At 32.9% G+C, this 25,017-nt stretch overlaps 4 protein-coding genes across 4 annotated transcripts; 1 reads left to right on the plus strand and 3 right to left on the minus strand.

The window, feature by feature from the left end:
* Nucleotides 1-1,342: 1,342 nt before the first annotated feature.
* LOC9321802 (protein DETOXIFICATION 6) lies at nucleotides 1,343-3,751 on the minus strand. The gene is made up of 7 exons (XM_002885690.2): nucleotides 3,412-3,751; nucleotides 2,790-3,334; nucleotides 2,625-2,711; nucleotides 2,366-2,422; nucleotides 2,053-2,291; nucleotides 1,751-1,956; nucleotides 1,343-1,664 (listed from the first exon to the last, which is right to left on the minus strand). Exons 1-7 carry the CDS (start codon nucleotides 3,664-3,666, stop codon nucleotides 1,602-1,604), a joined length of 1,452 nt encoding a protein of 483 aa, XP_002885736.1. The 5' UTR covers nucleotides 3,667-3,751; the 3' UTR covers nucleotides 1,343-1,601.
* Nucleotides 3,752-4,636: 885 nt separating this feature from the next.
* LOC110230475 (S-protein homolog 25) lies at nucleotides 4,637-5,319 on the plus strand. The gene is given in 2 exon segments (XM_021033622.1): nucleotides 4,637-4,988; nucleotides 4,990-5,319. Coding segments are annotated over 2 exon segments (522 nt in total). The 5' UTR covers nucleotides 4,637-4,706; the 3' UTR covers nucleotides 5,230-5,319.
* Nucleotides 5,320-9,335: 4,016 nt separating this feature from the next.
* On the minus strand, nucleotides 9,336-12,184 carry LOC9321804 (eukaryotic translation initiation factor 3 subunit L). Its single transcript, XM_002885692.2, has 8 exons — nucleotides 12,001-12,184; nucleotides 11,334-11,693; nucleotides 11,074-11,232; nucleotides 10,317-10,988; nucleotides 10,087-10,235; nucleotides 9,887-9,980; nucleotides 9,738-9,809; nucleotides 9,336-9,657 (listed from the first exon to the last, which is right to left on the minus strand). The coding sequence occupies exons 2-8, from the start codon at nucleotides 11,679-11,681 to the stop codon at nucleotides 9,613-9,615; spliced, it is 1,539 nt and encodes a 512-aa protein (XP_002885738.2). The 5' UTR covers nucleotides 11,682-11,693; nucleotides 12,001-12,184; the 3' UTR covers nucleotides 9,336-9,612.
* Nucleotides 12,185-19,662: 7,478 nt separating this feature from the next.
* LOC9321805 (glucose-1-phosphate adenylyltransferase small subunit, chloroplastic) lies at nucleotides 19,663-22,041 on the minus strand. Its single transcript, XM_002885693.2, has 8 exons — nucleotides 21,728-22,041; nucleotides 21,082-21,648; nucleotides 20,830-21,009; nucleotides 20,644-20,747; nucleotides 20,454-20,565; nucleotides 20,257-20,355; nucleotides 20,030-20,149; nucleotides 19,663-19,938 (listed from the first exon to the last, which is right to left on the minus strand). Exons 1-8 carry the CDS (start codon nucleotides 22,001-22,003, stop codon nucleotides 19,822-19,824), a joined length of 1,575 nt encoding a protein of 524 aa, XP_002885739.1. The 5' UTR covers nucleotides 22,004-22,041; the 3' UTR covers nucleotides 19,663-19,821.
* Between the last annotated feature and the right edge of the window lie 2,976 nt (nucleotides 22,042-25,017).

Here is a 25,017-nt window from a genome sequence, read left to right on the forward strand (position 1 = left end):
GGCAATGTTGCAACGGTTCATCAAATATATCTAAAGTGGTAATAATTCATCAAATAAACTAAAGTTGCAATGTTTCATCAAATATATCAAATATTGTAACTTATTTTATCAAATAAACCAAAACTTACAACAGTTCATCAGATAAACCAAAATGTTTATTGGTTCGTCAAATAAACCAAATGTTACTATGTTCTATTAAACGGTACCAACATATTCATTTAAATAGTAATTAAAAATAAAAATTTGATGAAGAACTATTACCAAAAGACGCGACCGTATATATCATCTATAGTAAAAGTTGCAATCGTTTGTCAAATATACCAAATGTTGCAACGGTTCTTCAAATAAACTAAAGATTACAACGGTTCATAAAACAAAACCAAAAGTTACAATAATTTGTCAGATAAACCAAATGTTACAACGGTTCAATTAAACAGTTACAATAATTTAAATACATTTAATTAAACGGTTATAACAGTTAATAAAATACATTTTAGTAACTATAACAGTCAATTAAACGGTTCAATAATTTAAATACATTTTAGTAACTATAACAGTTAATAAAATAAACCAAGGGTTGCATTTGTTCGTGAAATAAATTAAATGTTGCAATGGTTTAACTAAACGGTTGCAACCGTTTACGAAAAGTTACGATAAAAAACACAACCGTAGAAAATATTTATTTGGATCGCAACTTTCTAAAAAATTCCGTAAAATATAGTTTTACATAGTTCAAAAAAAATTATATGTTTTAACGATTTATAAAATAAATCAAAAATTACAATTATTCGTTAAATAAAGTAAATGTTGCAATGGTTCAACTAAACAATCGCAATTGTTTATGAGATGTTACGATAAATAAATGCAAGCGTAAAAATATTTATTCAGACTGCAATTTGAAAAAAACAATTGTAAAATATATATTTTAGTTAAAAACCAAAATTTAAATCTATATAATGTGAGACGTAATTTTAAAAAAATAGATGCAACTATGAAGACACAACCGTAAACTGAAATGATACGACTGTAATTGAACAAATATAATTGTAAAAAAACGTAAATATGTTAACAAAGAGATGCGATAAAAAGATACAACCGTAAAAGAATACCCGTAAATATTTCAACGAAGAGATGCAATAAAAATACACAACCACAAAAAAATAACCGTAAATATTTAAACGAAAGGTTGCGATAAAAAGACGCAACCGTTCGCAACCGTTCAGATGTGCAAAAATCATTTATTGAGATTGCTATTATATATAATATAATAGATTTGTTTTTCTACGTGAAAGAGGAAGAAAAATTTACTCTACACACAAGTATAAGACAACATTTTAGGAAAAATCTGTAATTATTTTTTGTTCTCTTTTTCACTTGATTGAAAGAAAAACAGAGTAATTGAACTAAGAACCACTTTTATCTCTCTCTTAAAATTACTCTAACATGACTTTCAAATCAGACCCTTAATCTTTAGATAGGGAAAACGGATACAATCATACAAGATACCAGTTAAGTTTAAAATTCTCTAACGATGATTATAACAACATTGAAGAAAACAAAATCTCCTGTGACTTGTCTCAAAAATGGAAATAAAGAACCTTTTAAGCTAGTCCATTGCCAAATGAAGAAGTTCGTACAACTATTCTCTTTCTTGCCTTGGCAGCCTGTAATTTCAAGATGTAAACAACTTTAGAACAGAAAACAAAAGAGTCATCAAATGTCCAAACAAATTTATAAGATTGATATTAACCTGCTCGTTCCAACTCATGCAAGCAGTGACTATAGCTAGTATGATTCCTTGCGCCGTAGACCCAACCACTACACCGATCCATAGCCCTTTACCGTTCATGTGACACCAAAATCCTAAGAAAAGTCCAACCGGAGCTCCTAGGAGATAGTAAGCCACCACATTTGCCCAAGCTCCAATATGTTGCCATCCACTTCCCCTAGCAACCCCTATTTTTTAAAAAAATCTCATTAAAAAACGCATTTTGAGTCGAGTAGATCGATTCTTTTATTTGATTTGCTACTTGATGGGTTTGATTTTATTACCACCAAGCACTGCCGAAAATCCATCAACCATAAATGAGATACAAAGCAAAGGAGATAGCTCTGTGACATAGTCCACAACTTCTTTGCTGTTGCTGAAGGCATACCCGAAGATATTTCTGCAAATGAAGAGAAGTGTGCTACAAATGGTAGCCTCTAGGAACCAAAGGAAAATACCGGTAAGCACTGCCAGCCTTGCAACCTCCGGATTCCCCGCTCCCAATTCGTTTGAAACCCGTACGCTGCCAAGGGTAAACAGTTTGACTAATCTGACAATTCCCAAACAAACATTGAATCAGTTTTATCTGAATCATACCTTCCAGCCGCCCCGATACCCATTGGAATGACATAGTGGAGAGATGATGTTGTAAGACTATCATCAACACAACAACAACCACCAGAAAGATTGCATCAAATTATATAATGAAATGAAGAGTAAAAATTTGTTTATACGAATTCGACAAACTGTATATAGTTTACTTAACCAACATATACTCATTAGACCTATATATTTAAGAAAAGTCCTAGATATGTAAAAAAAGGGAGATATATATCCAGAGAGAAACATAGATTACCAAATGGAAAGAACAGAGGTCTCGAGTTTCGGGTTTGGGAGGAGTCCTGAGGATAATATAAGGAGCTCAAACAACGACCATTCAATGCTGCATATAGAAACAACAAACAAATCAAGCAAGGAAAGAAAAGAATCCACCAACGATGATGAAGATGAATATATTTACGTAGTCATTGCTGCTGATGGTATCCCATACTGAAAAAACTGCTTGACACTCAACACGAAATCATCGGATACAAAGCCCCGAGTCTTTTCGCAAGCGCTTGAAAATCTCACATATAAAGCAAGAATCAAGACATTAAACCAGTAAGACAAACCAATAGCCAATGCGGCTCCATTGCTTCCAAGACCAAACGCGTAAACCAGAACCAAACAAACGAATATATGGAACAAAAGTGTGGTGATGGCACAGTAGAGAAGAGGAAGAACCAAGCCCTGAGTCTGGAGAAACCGATTCAAAGGTTGTTGCACCGCTTGAGCTAACAATGCAGGTATAAGACAAACCGCGTAGGAACCAGCTACCTTGGAGATGTCAGGATCTTGTCCGATTGAAATCAAGAGTTTGTCCATATAAAACCAGAGAATCGATATGAGAACAACTATAGGTATGTTTGAGACTATTGCAGAGTAAGTGTAAGTTCCGATTTTCGCGTATTGTTTTGCTCCATAAGCTTGGCCACATAGAGTTTCAAGTGCACCCACTAAACCAAACTGCAAAAGTTTTCAAGACTCTGAGATTCGAATGAATCTTGAAACTAATTAAAACAGAGGATAGATAAACTAATTACCATGAGGCTGAAGCCAGAGACGTTTGCAAAAGAAGTGGCAAGAGCGACGCCGGAGAGCTGGAGTTCGCTGCGGTGGCCGGCGACCATGACTGAGATAACGGGCAATAGATATTGAGCAACGGTCACGGTGGCCATAGGCAACGCCATGCGGCTGACGTTCTTTAGCTCCGCCGTGAAATTCATTCTCCATGTCGGCGTCGGCTTAAGACTTCCGGTGATTATCTGATCGTCTTCCAATAAAAGTGGATCTTCCATTATCTTCTCGGAGATCTTTAGTTCTTGTCAACGATCCTTTCTTTACCTTGGAACGTGTGAGATAAGAATGCACGACTTCAGAGTTCAGAGACATCTTTATATTTAATACTGTAGTATTTATTAGAAAAAGAGAGAGAACCGAACAGAGACAGACAAAACGTGTTTTGTTGAAAAAAGGTCAACGTCATAGAAAAGAATTAACAACTACTACTATTTGGTTTAGAATTTAGAAGATTTTGGAGTTTTTTTTAATTTTTACTTTTTCTGAAAAAGTGATTATTATATAACAAGGGAACCAGTTCAAACGATTACAACAGTGGAATTAACCACAAACAAACTAGAGTTACTACAAAATATTACAACAAAAAGATTATCAAACGAAGAAAGATAATCCATCATTTAGAACTTCTAGTTAAGGTCTCAAAGGCTTCTACAAACCACATAGATCAGGAAAAGACACTCTGATCTAGCCAAAAAGTTAAGCAAGGATTAGGAAGAACCTAATCTGATCCCATTCTTCATTGTCCTGTAAAGTAGATAAGTAGATATATGTCCAAAAATTGTTATCATAAACTATTGCAGATATGATAGGATTGTTAGATTTGGGAAATACCAGATTTTGTGTCTATTGTTGTCCTTATATTCCAACCTAGCTTCATCAACTAGATTTAATTTTGATATAAGTAATCACTCTTTTTTTGTGGAGTACAGTTGATCTATGGACTATAAACCCTCTTGATGTTTTTCATTATGATAATGATTAAGTAATCACTTTTTTTTTGGTTTTTGTTTTTTTTGTTTTCTTTTTTGGACACACAAGTAATACCTTTTGAGAGTAAACTAAATTTATTGATAAAACTATTACATATGTGTATTGATAAAACTTTAGCTAAATTTAGCTAAATTTATTTGGTTTGATTTTATCGGTCAACCATACCTTTTGAGAGTAAACTCACTTTCGGCCAAAAGTTTTATTGGTTCATGCTAGTGTTTAAATTTAGCTAAGGCCACAAATATATTATTTGAAAATTAAAGGTATAATGTTTTCTACACAAAATAATTATAAATATCGCACACTCATGGCCTCATTACTCAAAAGTCAAAACAGTTATCTTAGATCTAAGAAAAATAGAAAAATGAATCACCTCATAATTTTTGCGTTAGTTATTAATGCCATACATTTTTCGTTGAATGAAGTTTGCAACAAACCAAATATTGTAGAAATTCATAACCAACTCGCTCCCGGTAAACTTCTCAGTCATCGTTGTCGTGGTAGTATTAACGAGCAAGATAAAGGTCTCCAATATTTAAAAGTCAATCAAAAATTTCACCATTGAGTTTTCGGATGTTTCCAACAGAAGAGAAAGGACAGTGTGGACTTGTATGTTGAGGCACGGTCCTAAAATGGAGTTTTATTTTAATCTTCAAGTATACAGAGCAGCTGGTACTGAACGATGTGATCAGTATCGCTCATGGACTGCTAAACCTGATGGAATTTGGTTTACAAGAGATCGTTCAAAACCGTCGGGACATGTACGTAACTGGATGAAACATGCATCATAACTAAGGTTTTTTTGTTTGTTTTGAATTTTATAAACTAAAGGTATGAGTTAATAATTTGCTGTTAGATTAATATACAGAAAAATATTGTAATTAAAGATAAGTTCATTTGATATCTATGTATGTTGTTTCAAAGTTTTAAATAATAATATACCATATATCTTTATTTTATACCAATTTTTCTTTCTAAGAGACTTGTCTAACTCTATTTGGTTTTCTAGTAAAAACAAATTTTCTTTTGCAAATCCTTAAACACTTTTTATCTTATGTTCCACTAAAATCTATACTATATAAAAGTCGAGGCTATAAGCTTATGAGGCCGTCCACGTAGGATTTTAAACGACCAATCGCGGTTGCACATCTCGCTAATTAACATTTTTAGTCATCACATTATTTAACATTTTTAAATTATAAGATATTATATATTAAGATATTTATGAAAAGGAAAAAAAACAATATATATATATATATATATGTAAAGAAGAGAAAAATGTCAAATATTTGAAAAACAACATATAGAAATATTTGGGTTTAAATAAAAAGAAAAAATTTAATAATGAAAAGGAAAAATTCTACTTAACAAAAAAAAAGAGTTAGAATTTAGAATGGAACACAAAAATATTGTACTTTATATTCTTGCAAAAAAAAACAAAAAAAAAAGCTCAAAGAAGAGGATCTAGGTTTAGAGGATGAGCGAGATGTCATTTTTGACTCTGATCATCAAACCGAAGAAGCAGCTCGACCTCAATTTGTAGAGATCTTTCGAGTCTCGCTCAATGAGACCTTTGAAGAAGAGAATCTAGGTTTTGACTTTGAGGATGAGCACGAGCTTAACTTTATCTATGATAAAGGAGCTCAATCTCAGCTTAGAGAAGTTTGTTTTGTTTGAAACAAAAGCTTGGAGAAGTTGTTCCATTCTACGGGTTGCCGCACTCATTGGTTAAGCACGATGTTAGCTTTGGCTTTGATCATCAAATAGTTATGTCGTCGGTGAGAATGACATGTGCACTATTTGTTAGAAAGAGTTTGACGATGGAACAACCGAACAAGTATCGTGACTTTACCATGTGGACACGAGTTTGACGAGGAGTGTGTTATAGAGTGGTTTGTGAGAAGTCATGTCTATCAATTGTGTCGTTTCAAGTTTCCACGTTAAAGATGAAGGGTGAGGGGGACTGAAAAGGTTACTAAATTTTGTATAAAGGATTTGTGCAAGACCATAGTTTTTTTTTATGTAAATCTTTTTCTATGGTTCTATATATGCTCTCGATTCAATTTATAGTATTGGACTCTCATTCAAGAATCATAACTATATTGATGATACTCGATTATTGTATAGACTAATATAATAGAAATGTAAACTTTTGAAACACGATATAGATAAGTTAGAAAATGTAAAATTTAATTATTGTAATATAATATAAAAAGAAAATATAATTATTAGTCTCATAACGTTAGCTTCCAAATAAATTAGGAAACTTTCTTAATTCAAAAATAGTATAGTTAATTAATATGAAAAAGTTTAGAAAATCAGAAAATTATGAAATAATTTATATAAGAAACAAATATTAACTTAATATTACATTAAAAATTTGTTAATTGTAAGTTATAAGGTAGTGATTTAATTCCCAACTATACATAATCATCAATAACTAAAATATTAATATAAGCTTCCGAGCCTGTCCACGTGGGATTTTAAACCACCAATCGCGAATAGCCATCTCATTAATTAACTTTTATTTAGATTCTATTAATTTTGTATATTTTAGATTTTTGTAAAATGGGAAAAGGCAACATTTGAAAATAAAAATAAATATTTGAAAATATGGAACTTTTCTAAATATTTTTTCATGAAAATACATAAAATAGAAATAATTAATATGTAAATTTTCTCTTTTAAAAAAATTATTAAATTTAAAAACGAAAATATTTAAAAATATGGAAAATATCGAAATAAAAATTTTGTTGTTGGAATATATAAAAATAATCCAATTTAGTCTCACTAAAATATCTTTACATATATTTGTAAAGATATAAGCCCATTTGATTATTATTTCCATGTAAGAAAATTTTCAGTTGGATATATATTATTGTTTAAAGAGTTTTATATAAAACTTTTATTGTCGATCGATTATTTTCATGTTTATGGTTTTGTATTAGAATATTGAATGAGTTTAGGCACTAAAATCTTTGGAATGAATTTACATAATTTAGTGAAAAGAAAGTAGATGTAATAAATTGTATTAGAATATTGAATGAATTTAATCACGAAAATATTTAAGACAAATTTACATACTTAGATAAAAAAAAAAATAGATATAGTACAGATGAGTAAGATAATTAATTGGTAAAATATAAAACCAAATCAATGATAAAATGGCATACACACATAGTCCAAATTTTATGTTTTAGGCAAAAAAAACTCAAAAACATATTTGTTCTTAATTATTAGAGAAATTGTTAAAAATGCCCCTTTTTCAATACCCCTTTTCAAAAATGCCCTCTTTGAGAGTCCATTTTTAAGTTTGCCCTCTTTTAATTTTTAATGACCATTTTACCCTTATTTGAAACAAAATTAGGTCCACAAAATATAAAATATTTTTTGGCGGGAAAAGTGATCCCGCAAATTTTTGGCGGGAAACGTGATCACGCAATTTTCCCACCAAAATTTTTTTTTTCAGGAAAAGTGATTCCGCAATTTTTTTGGCGGAAAAAATTTACAAGGTATTTTAAATGTTTTACAGAGTATTTACAAGTGTTTTGTAAGGTTTTACAATGTATTTTAAAAGGTTTTACAAGGTACTTATAAGATTTTATAAGGTATTTATAACTTGTAAAACCTTATAAAAAACTTGTAAAACCTTATAAAATAGCTTGTAAAATCTTATAATATCTTATAAATACCTTATAAATACGTTGTAAAACCTTTTAAAATACATTGTAAAACCTTATAAATACCCTGTAAAAAACCTTTAAAATACCTTGTAAATTTTTCCCGCCAAAAAGTTAACGCCAAAAAAATTGCGGAATCACTTTTCCCGCAAAAAAAAATTTTTGGCGGAAAAAATTTTTACGGGAAAATTTTACAAGGTATTTTAAAGGTTTTACAAGTTTTTACAAAATCAAATTTGTAATTTTGATGTGTGCACATTCTCATGTTTTCCTTATATATTTGTGATATCTTTTATTAAAAGAAAGGTAATTTAGTCATTTTGTACATAAAAGGGGTATTGAAAAAGGGGCATTTTTGTGAGTCTCCCTTATTATTATGAATATTTTGAAAAATTTTAGGTGAATTATGTGCATGGAAAAGAAGAACCAATTACGTTTCGGTATCTATATCTATAAATATTGTGTTGACTAATTAAAAGATTTTCTTTAAGAGATATAATAGCACTTTGATATGATTGCAAATCACTAAAAATTGTTAAGATGATAATGAACATTATATGTATATGAATACCATCTAAAATTCTAGAGACACTTAATTGATAAAACTAAAACTTAAAAATAATATTTTGACAACTATCACTAATCGATATATTTCACCAAAATATTAGAACAAACCCATGTATAGCGTAGATATCATTAATCGTTATATTTGATCAAAATATATAGAACAAACACTTTTTTCTCGGTTTGCAACCCAAACATACGTGTGTTTAGCTATGTTCTTATACCAATTGCCGATGTACCACGACTGAAAAAACCAAGCTCGAAGACATCCCCCGGAGACACAAGCGTACGGTTGCTTTGTGGCCACAATGATTCAAAAGAAAACAACGTATTTGTATGACTTGAAGGTGAACCAATATGAAAAATAAGAGAAACGAGCAATCCAGCAAAGGAACGATGTAAACGCATATCTTTCGATGAAGAAGAAAAAGAATTTACTCTTCTGGAATCTGTAAATCACCAAGAACGAAGAACAAACCTGTTGTTACTAGTGTACATAAAAGTCAAGAAGCAATTGATGCTACTTTGAATTTAATACCATTCTGTTGTCAAAGTAGGCAGTAGTGGCGACTTAAATTTTCAGAACCTTGAACACTTCCAATGTTTTTAAAATTTATCTTTTTACATTAACCAGATATAGTGGTATTACTTAATACTATTAAACTCATAGTTGGCATATCAAATCTGGACAAATAATTCCAAAGGAACTCGAGATCGGCTATAATCTGAAATGCCATACTCAATCAAAAAAAAAACTGGCAATAATTCATAACAAAGATGATTACAGTTACACAAGAAAAGAGTCGAGCTACACCATTTGACCACATGAAGATAGTTTCGCAAAAGTGTTTGGCTCCAAGTAAATTTAGGTTTTATAAGAGAGAGCATATCAGATTGGGCATTGATGATAGGTGTAACACAGAAAAGTCCTCATTCCAGTTTGACACGATCCATGTCGTTTATCACACCTTCCAGCTGCGCAATGGAAAAAAATCAAAATAACAGTCAGGAATCTTATCATGCATGTGCACAAGTCTTAGTTTCAGTTTACATACCTTGGCAATCTGTCGCAAGAAGAAATCACCATAACGTTTTGCGGGTTTTGATTCCACAACATAGATCATGTCCTGCAGTCTCACCAGATTTAAAGTTACTTTTGAAAGAACCAGAATATCGATATCAGAAAGATATGGAAAGAACATACATTGTTGATGTAGAAATCAATGTCTGCATTGGAGATGATCCTACCATCGGAATCAACTGCATGGGTCTTGTGCTTGTATGTTAACAATATGGTCCTGCAAATTAAAACCCCGTACATGTCAAAGATATAAAAAAAAAAAAAGTAGATTGCGGAGAGACTTTTGGTAAAAGCCATCTATCTGGCCATGGTTGCTCCCTAACCTTAGAGTGGGCTCATCAACTTCCATGTAGTTTGCGAGCTTAGCAAGAGAAATGGAGGAGTAGACTTTTAGGAATGTCCGCACTCCCGACAAGAGCTGCTGCTGCTTTACCTCATAAAGGAACATCTTCAACTGAAGCCTGTATGCATCCTGAGATAATCCAAGCTGGGAAAGTTAAACACACAAAGAGTCCTCGTAAATTTTGTTTTATAAAGAAACTGGAGTAGTAACCTGATTGTAATTGACAAGAGGTTCCTCTAAACATGGTGGGGAAGGGGTGATAAACTTGGGGCATGCATAAGAGAAGAGCTCATCGTAAATACCAAAGGCCTCATCGTCATACCTCAGCATCCTCATCATCTTTTCACCATACTTGTCTTGCAACTGAGAGCTGACAGAGTCGTCAACGAGATTAGGTTGAGGGCAGAGGGAGAGGCAAAGAGCAAGTAATGCATACATCTGCTCATTCTTCTTGAGTAATTGCTCGTACTGAGGTGACTTTTGATGGTACTGCTTAGTCTTGAAAATGTAGAGGAGAATCTTGTTGAATTCACGAACAGAATCTAGATAGCGTCGCAACATAAGGTTGGCAAATCCATAGTGATAGATGGTAGCGATATGGCATCCAATGACACTGGTGTAAACACCTTGCTGAGTGATGTCAATGGGCTGCAACCATTTGAGAGCAGTGTGGTAGTCACCGAGGAGGCAGTGAACACGCAAGAGACCGACCATGCTGAAGTAACCGAGGACCTTCAAGACGTTACTTCCACCGCTGTAATCGTAGCCATCAGTGGCAGTGAACTGTTCAAGTCCATGCTTGTCCTGCTCAAGAATTTGGATGATACAAGACTTTTCCACAAGTGCTTGCAAGAAGTTGAGCACGCCATAGACATTCCATGCCTGAGGAGGTAAGTAACACAACAATAGAGGTAAGTAAGTAAGTAACACATTTGGTTGATGAATCGAATCGTAGGATCATAGGGACCTTATCATGCTGTCTGAGCAATGCAATCTCCTCCTCTGTTTTGTTCTTGAGCTTTGCTCTGAACTGACAGAAACTTTGGAACTGGTAGACAAACTCATCCACCATATCCCACAACCACTGGTTCGGCAACTGCATATTCACTACCCCATGCAACACCACCTAAAAGAAGAGGAAGAAGAAGCCACTTACCAATTCAAACTCAAAGAATTCAAATCCAAAGAATTGAAAACATCCAAAATCCAAATCAACACACAACAGACCTGAAAGAGGCTGCAATAGTTATCATAAGAATCAATCCTCTGCTTCAACGTAGGAGATAGCCTCGCATACAAATGTCGAAACCACATCTCACGGTACAGAAGACAGAACACATGGTCGTTGTCTACGTATGGAGCTATGGCTTCCACACTTGGCCATGGCGTCTCCTTGAACAGACGTTCCGATATGCTCTGGAACGATGTCTCACACATCTGGTGGATCTCGTACACGTTCTTATCCCTTATGTGTCTGTACATGTGTACCACAAACGATTTCACCGAATCCGGCACCATATTTGGGTCGTACCCGCTCTCCCCGCCGCTCTCCCTTTCGTACTCAGCAATTTCCATATTGTGTAGAACCTGCTTAATCAATTAAATAACAATTCATAAGCCATGGAAGTCAAAAGATGTAATGCTGCATAGTTTAAGCTATCAGAGGTATTCCAATCACTGAAAAATGAAGGCTTTGCTCTATAAATCTGATCCATACACAGCTAAAAAATCATATCTCTACTTAAGCAAAAACAAAATCAATACTGATAGAAAAAGAAGTAAACTTTAAACAAGTCAGATCTAAACATGTACGAATCAAAACTAGTAAACTTTTAAAGGCAAATCCAAACTTAAAGCGAAACTATTGAATCCAAAGAAGAAGAGAAAACTGAACCTTGGGATCGTTATGTTTCTTTTGATCGAGCTGAATCAGAATGTCGAAACACTCTGAGAACGGCTGCGTCTTCGGAGAGTGACGACGAATCTCTAGCAAATTGTTTTACCCAGATTTTTCAAGAACGCAAAATCGAAAACCCTAGCAAAGTGAATTTTAGAGGAGTAGAGAGAGGCGAGAGAGGAGATACATTTTTCAGAGAATGAGAAAGGAGGAGAAAGGTATTGGGCCGAGTTGGGCCGTCAAGATTGACACTTTGTCTACCGTGGTTAATGCAGGTTTTGACCAAAAGTTTTTAGTCCGGGTATGAATTAGCTAATGTAAAACGGTTTTGGGTTGAATTGGCATAATTTCTTTTGATTATGTAAAATTGTAATTAAAGACCATACTTTTTTTTAGTGAAATCATATATATGAAAGTTGGTCAACTCTTTCGATATGAGTAACACATTATTACTTTAGCATTTGTCATGTATCTACTAAATAATTAATATAAGTTTTACATTTTCTATTTTATATGTTAATGGCAAATTTATTATAATTATACCTATTATTTACTAGGTTTTGCATGGGTTTTCATATTTATTTTTGTAAAAATAAATCTAATCATATATATAAAAGTTGGCCAACTCTCTCCATATGAGTGCCACAACATCACACAACAAAATGACATGTGTCATTCTACATTATTTTAAAAAACGCCAAATTAAATAAAAAAAATTAAAAGTTATTTGTTGTATTAATTCCTCCATCAATTCTATTCTTAAGTGTTTTTCCCAAAACTAAAAAATAGAAATACAAAATTATGTTAATAAAAAGCACTACTTTCATTATACTCTTATTTTACTTAAAAAATTTTTAATCAATGGTACCACTCGATAATGAATAAAACTTTATTTTTGTTGTAATTTAGCTGTTTGCTACTTAAACTCTTATTAGTTTAGTAATTTTACCTTGAGTCTTTCTCATTATTACGTTTTGTTGTTCATATATGACTCATCATATGACTCTGTCTTTTTATTTTTGTGTCTTATGGAAAGTTGGTAACATTGACACGTAAGTTTTTTCAAGTGATAGACCTTTGAGACGTTAGACATACAAAAGAATTCAAGACATGACTTTTCTCATATATGGCGTTTTCAAGACCGACCCGGACCGTCCGGTCCGACTGGTTAACCCACGACCCGGATACTTTTTCGGTTTGGGTTTAGTGCTAATCCCGCCAATTTCAAAACCGGAAAAACCCCCAAGAATCCACCATTAACCCGCAACCCAATGAACCTGTTGAACCGGCTGGATATGGGTCTTAAAAATATCATTTGATTTTGGAATAAAATATAGTAGACTCTATTCAATTATTTTTAGAACTTTTTTTTGTAGTTCTTAGACTCATTTATTGTTTTAGATTTTGATGAAACTTCACAGTACCGTCTAAGGAAAATGAATGAAATGGTGAGAGAAATAACCGAGATGAGTTGTTTTGAATTCGCGATGTTTTATTAGTTTATTTCAGTTATTGACGATCTCTTACTATTTTAATATTTGTTACGGTTTTATATTTTTTAGTTGGATTTAAAATTTAAATTTGAATTACATTATTATTATTGTTAGATTTCATATTTTGTAAATATAGTATGAATGTTTGTTTTTATATCTTATTATATAAAGTATGGTTTTCAAAGTTAATAACTCATATGATCGTGACACATGGCAAATCTACCGATCTTAGATTTTGACAAGTGTAAAACAAAAATTTTCTTTTTAAAATAAAAAAAAAGAAGATAATTGAAAGTAATTAAAAATTTTAATAATTTTAAAAATGTAAAATTAATTATAAGAATAATTGTAAATAATTCATATTTCTATAAAAAATTTAAAAAATGTCAAAAGATAATAATAAGGAAATTATACGTTTTTTATATTTCAATTAAACAAGAAAAAATCAGGCAAATTTATTAAAAAGGAAACATATGTTATTATATATTAATTTAAAATTTGATATTATTTATCTCAGTTTCTTTTCCAATTAGAAATATGTGATGATTTAATTAAACTAATCCTCATATTATTTATTTGAGTTTATTTTTTCAATTAGAAATATGTGAGATCAATTTTTTTTCCCTTTTGTAATATTTTTTTACTTAACTGTTTTTTTTTGTTTGTCCTCAATTATGATTTTAGTATAGTTATATTGTTTATTACAATTTCTCTTTTCATATTTAAATTATCAAAGATTCATATATCATCGTGTTTATAATTTTTTTATTTTTAGTTTAACTGTTGTATCTTTAAATTTTTTATTTTGGTTTCTACGTTCAGTTTAAATTATATACGATTTATAATATATCATAGTTCTAATGTTTTAAGATAGCGACATGTGTCATGATTTAAATTAAAAATTTACATTATTTATATCAATATTATTTTCTAATTAGAAATATGTGATGATTTTAAGTAAAGTTTTATATTGTTTTATTTGAAATTCTTGAATATGTAAGAAACATATATGCTTCTTTTTTGTTTTTGATATTTTGAATTTAATTATACTATTTCAAAATTGTTTATTTCAATTTCTATGTTCATATTTGAATTATATAAGATTCATATATCATTGTGCTTATAATTTTTTGAATTTATCAATTTTTATTTATTGATCATAAAGTTATTCCGGCTTTTTTGTACAGCTTTTTTGTACAGCTCTTTCTTACAGTTTTGCACTATTCCGGTAAAGCTAACAGCTCCAGCTAACAGCTAAAAAACTTGTACAGTTATTGGTTACCAATCGGACCCACAATCTCCGGTAATGTATGCTTCTTTTTGACAAGCAATCTCACATATTTGGGCACCATTAGGCACGCCCGGCCCACCACCAATACCCAAGATACAAATGTATTGGGCCTCTAAATTTTTTAAGATTTTTAGTTCTATAATTAGGCCTCAAGAATAATTTGTTTTTGCAAAAAGAGGCCTCATGTTTCCAAAATTTTAAGAACATATAAGGCAAGGTACATTTATTATAATAGTAAAGTAAATTTATCTATGAACATATAAGGCAAGGTATATGTTTTTTCTCGTGTCTCTTTACTTTCACTTTTAAATAGTTTCATTAACAATTAAAATTGTTTAACTAGAATATAATATTTTGAATGAAAAAATGTAAGAGAATCCAAAAAAATAACACACTGAAGTTTTGGTTTTCAAAACTATCATTATTAGTTTAATATTCCAAACTCCACTTAATTTCTGGTTTTTCCAAAAATATGACAAAACTAAAATTAATCTTTCAACATTCAAAACTAAACCCTAAATACTAAACTCTTCCTCCTAAAAATATACCTTTAATCTAAAATAATTAACCCAAACCTAAAAATTTAAATTTTAAACCCTTGAAAATCAATTTTTAGTAGCTTTAAATTAGGATTAGTAAATGATTTTTAATTTCAATTTTTATTTAATAAGATACATATAGTTTCCTTATAATTATCATCTTTACTTTTCTAAATTTTTTTATATAAGATATATACGTATAGTTGCCTTATAATTGTTTTCTTAGATTTCTATATTTATTTAATAAGATACATCTAGTTTCGTTATAATTATATTCTGTACATTTTTAGAATTTTTTTATATAAGATATATATACGTATAGTTTCCTTATATTTTTTTAAAATTTTGTTTTACACGTATTAAAATCTGAAATCGATAAATTTGATATGTGCGTATAGTTTCCTTATTTGTTTTTAACTAAATAAAAAGAATTTTTGTTTAACACATGTCAAAATCTGAAATCGATAAATTTGGCACGTGGCACAATCCTATGAGTTACTAACTTTGAAAACTATTACTTTATATAATAAGATTAGCCGAGAATCTAGCTAGGCCTAGTAATTTTTATTTTTTAAATCATTTATCAAGAATAAAATAATAATCTAAGTTCCAAACTTTTTATTAGTTTTTTCAGGTAGTTGTGATAAATAGTAATTACTAATCACCACAATTTACCACTAGACGATCGATTACCACCGGTTCTATCATCCGGTTTGTTTATAAAGTTCTTTAAGTTTTTAATAAAAAATTTTATGGTTCGGGGAAAAAAAAAACCTACCCATAAAATAAAAGTTTTATCGCCATTTTCTACGATCATAATAATGTTGCAAGACAAAGCGAGTTTCTATATAATAATGTTCTATATAAGATCATTTCTAAATGTTTGGTTAACCGGCTTAAAAGACACTTGGATCGCATTGTCTCTGATTCCCAAGCGGCGTTTATTCCTGGCAGACAAATCACTGATAATGTGATGATTGCCCACGAGATTATGCATTCTCTAAAGGTACGTAAACGGGTCTCCCAAACCTATATGGCGGTTAAAACCGATGTTAGCAAAGCGTACGATAGGGTAGAGTGGAACTTCCTGGAGACCACAATGAGATTATTTGGTTTTTCGGAAACTTGGATTAGTTGGATCATGTCTACAGTTCGTTCTGTCCATTATTCTGTTCTAATCAATGGGTCACCATATGGTAAAATAATTCCAGAACGTGGTATCCGTCAAGGAGACCCGCTATCGCCGTACCTTTTCATTCTATGTGCTGATATCATGAGTCATTTAATAAAATCAAAGGCTGCTTCAGGAGACATAAGGGGTATTAGAATTGGCAATGGTGTTCCTCCAATCACTCATCTTCAGTTTGCAGATGACTCTTTATTCTTTTGCCAAGCGAACAGTCGAAATTGTAGAGCTCTTCGTGATGTGTTTGAAGTGTATGAATACTACTCTGGCCAAAAAATTAATGTCTCCAAATCAATGATCACATTTGGCTCACGAGTCCGTGGTGACCTACAAGGAAGGTTGAAAAATCTTCTTCGGATTCCTAATCAAGGTGGTGGGGGGAAATATTTAGGCTTACCCGAACAATTTGGTAGAAAAAAGAAAGAAATGTTCACATACATTATTGAACGCGTTCGTCAAAGAACTAGCAATTGGAGTGCCAAATTCTTATCCCCTGCTGGAAAAGAGGTTTTACTGAAGTCAGTGGCGATGGCCATGCCGGTTTACTCAATGTCTTGTTTCAAACTACCTATGGGTGTAATTGCGGAAATAGATTCTATTTTGATGAGGTTTTGGTGGGAAAAGACAGCACAATCAAAAGGAATACCATGGATAGCATGGAAGCGTCTTCAAATCTCAAAAAAAGAGGGTGGACTCGGTTTTAAAGACCTAGCCAAATTCAATGACGCTTTGCTTGCCAAACAAGCTTGGCGAATCATAAGGCATCCGAATTCACTACTCTCACGGGTAATGAAAGCACGTTATTTCAAAGACGATTCCATATTCGATGTCTCAAACAAACGCTATCAGTCTTATGGTTGGTCGTCAATCTTGGCTGGAATCTCATTGCTTAAGAAAGGCACACGCTACATAGTCGGCGATGGTAAAACAATCCGACTTGGAACTGACAACGTAGTCCCGGATCATCCTCCGAGACCGGTGACTCTCCACACGGAATCATCAACTTCTACTATCAGTGATCTCATTACCAAGTCAAGAACAACTCGTTTCTGGAATGTGAATAAGATACATGAAACAGTCCTCCACACAGACCAAGAGGCTGTTCAAAATATTTATCTGCCTCGGTTGGAGACACATGATCAATTGGTTTGGCACTATCACAAATCAGGTGAGTACACGGTGAGAACGGGCTATTGGTTGGCAACACACGATCCTTTTGACGACGAGCCTCCCATTGATGCCCCGACTGGCTCTGTTGTATTGAAGAACAGGATTTGGAAATTACCTATCCTACCCAAAATCAAACTTTTCCTATGGCGAGCAGTTACTCGTTCTTTGGCGACAGCAGATCGACTAATTTCTCGAGGTTTACAAATAAATAGAATCTGTCAAAGATGCAAAATCTCAGAAGAGAACATAAGTCATACTCTGTTCCAGTGCTCTTTTTCAATGATGGTTTGGCGACTTGTCAATATCCCTTCTATAACTATAAACTCTTTCTCCAATGACTGTGAGGAAAATTTGAATTCTTTATTAGATTTTTATGATTCTCAAGGCAGCTCAAGACATCAAAAACTACTACCCTGGTGGTCACTTTGGCATATCTGGAAATAATTTCAACTTTAATCAGATAAGAGAAAACCCTTCTAAGAGTGCTTTACAAGCCAAAACAGACACGAGGGAGTGGATCGAAACAACTGGCTTGAACGCTACTCCTTTGCATGGTCGGGATACGATCATTGATACCAATTGGACCCGTCCTCCTACTCACGTTATTAAATGCAATTATGATGCCGGGTTTAATTCTGTTTCGGGTCACGTGACGGGAGGATGGATCATTCGGGACAGCAATGGTTTCTCTAAATGTTGGGGAGCAGCAACATTACACCAAGCACGATCACCGCTTGAAGCTGAGGGGCAAGCTCTACTTTTTGCATTACAACAAACATGGTTAAGGGGATTTACGGCAGTTATGTTTGAAGGAGACTGCGAGGTTTTAATTAACATCATCAATGGTGTCTCCAATGATATAGCAATTGATGGACTGCACCGAGATATTCTCTTTTGGAAAGCAAAGTTTAGGGATGTTTCCTTTGTTCATACAAACCGGTTATGTAATAAAGTAGCTCATTCTCTAGCAAAAAAAGGCTGTTTAAATAGGACCTTTTATTCCGATTGTAAAAATCCACCAATTTGGTTGACTGAACTCATGTATTTTGATCGTATACAATCAATATAAGTGTTCTTTGCAGAAAAAAAAAAAAAAAAGACAAAGCGAGTTTGGGAGATGATATATAGACGAACTAAAGAGTTATAATGGTATTGTGTTACTAATCTCTTTGCATTTTTGGTTTCTAATTTTTTTTCCTACTCTTTCATTATAGTTTGAACTAAAACATCATTCACATGCAGTGGAGAAAAAATAAACATTCGCTTAGGGCATCAAAATTTAGGGAAAAAATTAGGGATATATATCTACTTTTTATAGAGTTTAATAAATATATTTTAATGGGACTTATGCTGAAAATAATGTGTTAAAAATAGGAAGCAAATATTGGGCTTCAACAATCTATTGATTTCGCCAAATGCGCTTAATTAATTAATTAAAAAAACAAACGATTACTTAAAATAATTAAGGTGTTGATGGTTTCGGTTTCGGTTGTATCTGTTGAAAAAAGTTTTTCAAATCGTATATTTGTTCGAGTATGTCACAAGAAAGATTGAGTGACATGGGTATCTTATCCATCAAAAAAGAATTGATTAGAAACGTTGATTTTGAAAGTTTAGTTAACCATTTTGTGGAGAAAATAATAAAAAAATGTTTTAGAGCTAATCTTTTGTTTGTTAGTTTAGTTCTTTTATTTGTTTTCATTTTATGACGATGATGTTTATTTATGTAGACGATTTTTTCTATTGAACTGGGGCAAATTTTTTTTTAGTCGCTTCTGATATCGTTTAGTGTTGGCACGGCTCTATTACCACATTTATACTTTGATTAAATCAAATATATGATGTAGATTAGGGTAGTTTCATATATAAGAACGCTTGTATTTTGGAAGTTATGTTAAGATATCGCGAATTTCACGTACACGACGTTGCTGCTCTACGTACATGTCAGTTTTGGATGTAAATTGATATTCGATACGCATATATCGCCAATTGGTTATGAGAAAACTAGAATATGAAGTAGAGTTTATTTAAGGAGAAGCAGGGGATGCATTGGCCCTGACCTCGGATACATTACATATAGCATCACTGGAGGTAACACAAGGTCTCAAAACCATATTGTTTAAGATGATAAAGGGTCTCTTAGATAACGGTTCCGCTAGGAATCAGAGCATCCTTGATCACTGTAACGATGCCGCTCTTGATGAAGTATCCATCTGTCTCTCTTGCCGCTTCTTGCACGTTGTCCGTGTTAATGATCTGAATTAATGCACAGACCAAAGGATGTTAATAGAGTCACTTTGGAACAGAGGAAACAGAGTGTAAAATTATGTACTAAAATGTAAATGACCTTGACATTATCCCCAATACGAGCATTCTTGTCAATGATAGCTCTTTTGATGTGGGAGTCTCTGCCAATGCCAATCGGAATGCTTCCCTTTGCAGCCAGGAGTGTCCTATCAGCGTCAGTCTGAAGCGCGGGATCATTAAGCACGTAATGGCCATTTTTTAGAAAATTATACAAAAAAGGTCCTGATCAAATGAAATGAAGTGAATTGTTTTGAAACTGTAGCATACCTCGTAGTAGTCTGCACCCATCAACAAGGTGTCTTCTATGATTGCACCCTCCGATATTAAAGACCGAAGACCAATCACGGAATGGTGGATTTTGCAGTTCTTGAATTAAACACAGAGAGGAAGTAACCGGAAGAAAAGCAGTTAGTCCAGGAATCTATTTCAAGATCTGAAAGAGTAATTTAGCAAAGCGGTATTACCTTAATAACGCAACCTTCACCTATCACACTATCCGTAACATCAGCATCAAGCATCTTTGATGGAGGTAAGTATCGAGGCTGTGTGTAGATTGGTGCTGATCGGTCATAAAAACTGCAAAAGATTATGAAGATTGGTTGTGTTTCTACCTCTTAAAACCACAACTTATATCACAAAAGATCAAATGAGTACCTGAAATCCGGTACGGGTTTCTTGGTTATTCCAAGATTCGCATTGTAAAATGCCTCAATGGTACCAATATCTTCCCAGTACCCATCATACAGATAAGCTTGCACCTGAATAAGTGGAAAAAAACCGATGTTAAACTCGAAACACTAAATATTCAACCAAGAACACGAGTATAGAGCGATCACATACTCTCAGCCCAAGAGCGGTAGCACCGGGGATAACTTCACTCCCGAAATCATTAGCTCCAGGAAACTGCTCCCGGAGCAAGTCCAACATCACATTTTTACTGACAACATAAATTCCCATACTAGCAATAAAAGGCATTTCTTTCGCTCTCTCATCATCAAGACCTAAGATTGTAGTATCAACCTAACAAAAAATACAAGACCACCATCACCAACAATATTCATGACCATATAAACTAGCGAAAACTAAACTTACTTTCATAGCTTTCAATTGCTCTCCCTGTGGTTTCTCAGCAAACTCAGTAATCCTTCCTTCATCATCAATCTTCATTAATCCAAAAGCAGTAGCACGTTTCTCATCCATAGGAAGCGCAGCAACCGTAATATCCGCATCAGTCTCGCGATGCGCTTGTATAAATTTCTCGTAATCCATACGGTACAAATGATCCCCTGCAAGTACCAAAAACTCCAACACATTGTGTTCTTCAAACAACCACAAATACTGCCTCACTGCATCAGCAGTACCCTGAAACCAATTTGGATTCTCTGGACTTTGTTGAGCAGCAAGAACCTCAACAAAACCTTCATTCTTATAACCACCCATGTTACTAGCATAAGCACGAGAAAGATGACGATTCAAAGAAGCAGAGTTAAACTGTGTAAGCACATAGATCTTCGATATATTACTGTTCAAGCAATTGCTCACTGGAATATCGATTAATCGATAATTCGCGCCTAAAGGAACAGCTGGTTTAGCTCTCTTCTTCGTCAATGGATACAATCTTGTTCCAGCTCCTCCTCCCAATATTATCCCCAACACACTCTGCAATTTCGAAAATTATAAAACCCTAACTCCGAAAATTTCGGATCTCTGGTTAAAATTGAAAGAGATAATAACTTACTCTGCTAGCGTCAGGATCAAGGCAAGTTTGTGAGTTTTGTGAATCTGAAACTGCTTTAGGAGAGATGATTGATGGTGTTCTCTTACTTTGACGACGACGGTGGTGATTGGAGATGGTTTTCTCCGGCGTGGAAAGTTTTTCTCCGGTAAGAGAAGAGGAAGAGAAGGAGAGAGGTTTACGAAGAGATGATGATGATCTGCGAGTGAGATTTGAAGAAGAGGAAGAAGTAGAAGAAGAAGGAAACTTTAACGCTCCAATTGCTGCCATTGTCGCCATTGTTGTTCTCTGAGAAGGGAGCTTCACTCTTCTTCTGTCACTATTATTGAGGAAGATCTTTTTTTTTATTTTGGTATAAAATCTTTATTTTTGTTGAAGTTACTTTTATACCCCTATGGTAGGTTGATAATTACGTGGTTTAGTTGTAATTTTTGAGAGAAAATAGGGATATTTGTGTAATGTTTTTGTGATGTTTTGGCGGTGAAAATATCTACGAAGAGAGAAATAAATAATTAAAAAAATTGGTGATTGGTGGATGGGAGCGGATGTAAAATGAACGGTCTATTTACTGCTGTTTCTTTTTTTGTTGGTACATCTGTCTAGAATCACGCACGAGGATTTTGGACCGTACGATATTTTCTTTATTGATTTTGTTTTAAAAATATTTTAAATTAAACTCTAATTTTTTTGAATAGTTATTTTTCTAACCCCTTAACTAAATAATAATAATACGGTTTAATAGAGTTTTGGTTGGAAAATACTGATAAACCTAACCTAAATACCCAATCCGAAAACTAAACCATATTTTAATAAGGATTGAATGGATTTTTTTTTCTATATCTAGTAAATCAAAATTGAATTCGAACTGAACCGAACAAAACAAAATTGATCTAAAACCATAGTTTTTTTGTAAATTAAAGATATATTTTACTAAAACCCGAATTCGAAGTCCTAACAAACCATCTATTCTAGATTAGGTTTTAATTTGGATACTATTATAAACTCTAAAAATCGAAAAAACGAACCGAAATCCAGATTGAACACCCCTAAAAAACGGTTAGTTTATCTGTTTTTACTACGATATGTAAATGTACTTAAGAACATGTGCATATTGGCATACTTTATCTAACATTATATATTTATATTGATTGTCCCAAGCAATTTTTTTTTGGTGATTTCTTTAAAATAGCAAAATGATAAGAAAGATTTTTAAAATAAATTTAAATGTAATAATAATCAAAATGAGAAGAAATAAAAATCTAGTTGAATAGTCATCCCCTTACTAATATTATGGAAGTACATATTTAAATATATCTTTATCCTTTATAAAAAATTACATCAAAGTATCATTACAAATAAAAGGTCAAAAGAACAAATTAACTGGTTTAGGGTTACCGAAGATAATCTGGCAGGCAAAGTAAATACAATATGTACTATTTTTTTAGGTAATTAGAAATATCTTAATATAAGAAAAAATTGACATAGCGATACAAACATGACATTCCAAACCCAAATTAGCATTTGAATAACCAGATGGCATCTTATATAGAATATAAAGTTAGTTTCTCGCAATAAAAACAAGAAAGAGAATTTCGCCTGTGCCAGTGCGTATATATGTAGATAAGTTTTGGTTCCCACCCTCGATAGTCATTAAGGATAACAATGTAAAAATACTAATCTCTATAATTTACTTTTCTTTTAAAACAAAAATACTGTAATCATTTTAAAACTGTTTAATAACCAATCAAATTGAACAAATCATATTTTATATATTACTTATTAATTTTTTATTAATCATTATCTTCACCTTTTTTTATTCTATTTTTATGAAAAAAAAATCATCACATCATCCATATAATAAAAAAAATATTTATTTTCTGCATATGCCATGATTAACAGTTTTTAAACCGAGTATAAATTATTCAACCTATTAAAAAAAAATAGTATGGTGTAAAAAATTCCACATCGAATATGAAGATAAATGGTAGTGTAAAAACATATTATAAAAAGAAAAAAAAATAACAAGATAAGGGAAACAAATTTGAAGATTAGGATTATTTACTTAATATGCATCGAAATTTGAATACTTATATTCGGTTTCTCCAGTTGGAATCTGAGCATTCTTGTTAAAGCGAAGAGGAGCATCTGTTTTAACAGAGACTTGAATTCTTTGTTAGTGTCCACTCTGCGAACCACACCAAAAGAGTTTTCAAAATTTGTAAGGATTTGCTCTTCCCAAAATTCTGGTGGGATGCCTTCAGTTCTAGCCCAGAAAGTCATTGAGTCTGGGAAGGCATTTCCTGAGTTAGGTTCCCATCTCTCAAGAGCAAAAGACCATTTTTTGTAATGGTAAGGACGTTTGTTGAAGATCTTATGTAGATCTGCTTCAGATTCAAAGAAAAATTAGAATCGAGAGCCACCAAAAGAAACTTCGCGGACTCTTCCTTCAACATTCCAAATATGCTCCTTGGGGAGAAGAGAGACAAAAGCTTCAATGCTGCGTCCTCCTTGGTGGAACATACGCCCTACTAAGCTGAGATGGAGGCGAGCTAGCACCGCCGAGTTATCCACCTTTGGAGGAGATTCTCTGTACCAACTTGGTCTAACTCTCTTTGTCATGGGGAAGCTTGAGTATAGCACAAGTTTAAACTAAAAGAGCTTAGCTTAGAGCTAGAGAAGATGTAAAAAACGAAATTTCTCTGCTTTTGCAGGAAGGCCTTCAGGGGAGATATGACTCTGTCTTCACTTTCAAAGACATGAAACCAAGATGTAATCGGAGATGCTTGGAAGAGGGGGAGCAGGAGCTTTAGCAGCTTGGTTTAAGACCAGAGACATCTTAACAGCAGAGGGAAAGAGATGCTAAGGGATTTGAGAACAGTAAGAGAACAGAGCTGGAGTTGATAGACACATACAGAAAATCGTCACTAAGAAGAAGTTCCCGGAAAAGGAAAACGGAGCAAAGATCCGGCAACAATAATGCAAGAGATACCATATTTGGTAAGAGAAAGTGGGTGAGATTTGGTTCATTTGAAACCTAGGACTGTTTTTAGAAAGACTCGGGAATTGAGTCATACTCCCTCCGTTTCAGTTTAGTTGTCGTTTTAGGATTTAAATTTTGTTTCATAATAGTTGTCGTTTTAGGTTTTCAATGCAAATGTTTGGTGAAAATTCCAGTTTTATCCCTACAGTTTTAATGTTTTGGCCAATGAAATTTTTTTTATAAAATATATTAATAAGAGTAAAACAAAAAATTTAATGCTTTCTTAATTTGTGTGAAAAAAACCTTAAACGAC

This window comes from Arabidopsis lyrata, assembly GCF_000004255.2.
Source record: "Arabidopsis lyrata subsp. lyrata unplaced genomic scaffold ARALYscaffold_3, whole genome shotgun sequence".
In the NCBI taxonomy this organism is placed as follows: Eukaryota; Viridiplantae; Streptophyta; class Magnoliopsida; order Brassicales; family Brassicaceae; genus Arabidopsis; species Arabidopsis lyrata.

Bases quoted from the DNA above. Each gene is read 5' to 3' on its own strand.
- LOC9321805 (XM_002885693.2), bottom strand. From the start codon at position 22,003: ATGGCGACAATGGCAGCAATTGGAGCGTTAAAGTTTCCTTCTTCTTCT. The intron at 21,010-21,081 runs GTAAGTTTAGTT...ATTTTTTGTTAG, and splicing joins AGCAATTGAAAGCTATGAAA to GTTGATACTACAATCTTAGG. The intron at 20,566-20,643 runs GTACTCATTTGA...AATCTTTTGCAG, and splicing joins AAACCCGTACCGGATTTCAG to TTTTTATGACCGATCAGCAC.
- LOC9321802 (XM_002885690.2), bottom strand. From the start codon at position 3,666: ATGGAAGATCCACTTTTATTGGAAGACGATCAGATAATCACCGGAAGT. The intron at 2,423-2,624 runs GTAATCTATGTT...TGTTGATGATAG, and splicing joins ACCTCTGTTCTTTCCATTTG to TCTTACAACATCATCTCTCC. The intron at 1,957-2,052 runs GTAATAAAATCA...TTTAAAAAATAG, and splicing joins ATTTTCGGCAGTGCTTGGTG to GGGTTGCTAGGGGAAGTGGA.
- LOC9321804 (XM_002885692.2), bottom strand. From the start codon at position 11,681: ATGGAAATTGCTGAGTACGAAAGGGAGAGCGGCGGGGAGAGCGGGTAC. The intron at 11,233-11,333 runs GTCTGTTGTGTG...CTCTTCTTTTAG, and splicing joins ACTATTGCAGCCTCTTTCAG to GTGGTGTTGCATGGGGTAGT. The intron at 9,810-9,886 runs GTATGTTCTTTC...GTGAGACTGCAG, and splicing joins TTGATTTCTACATCAACAAT to GACATGATCTATGTTGTGGA.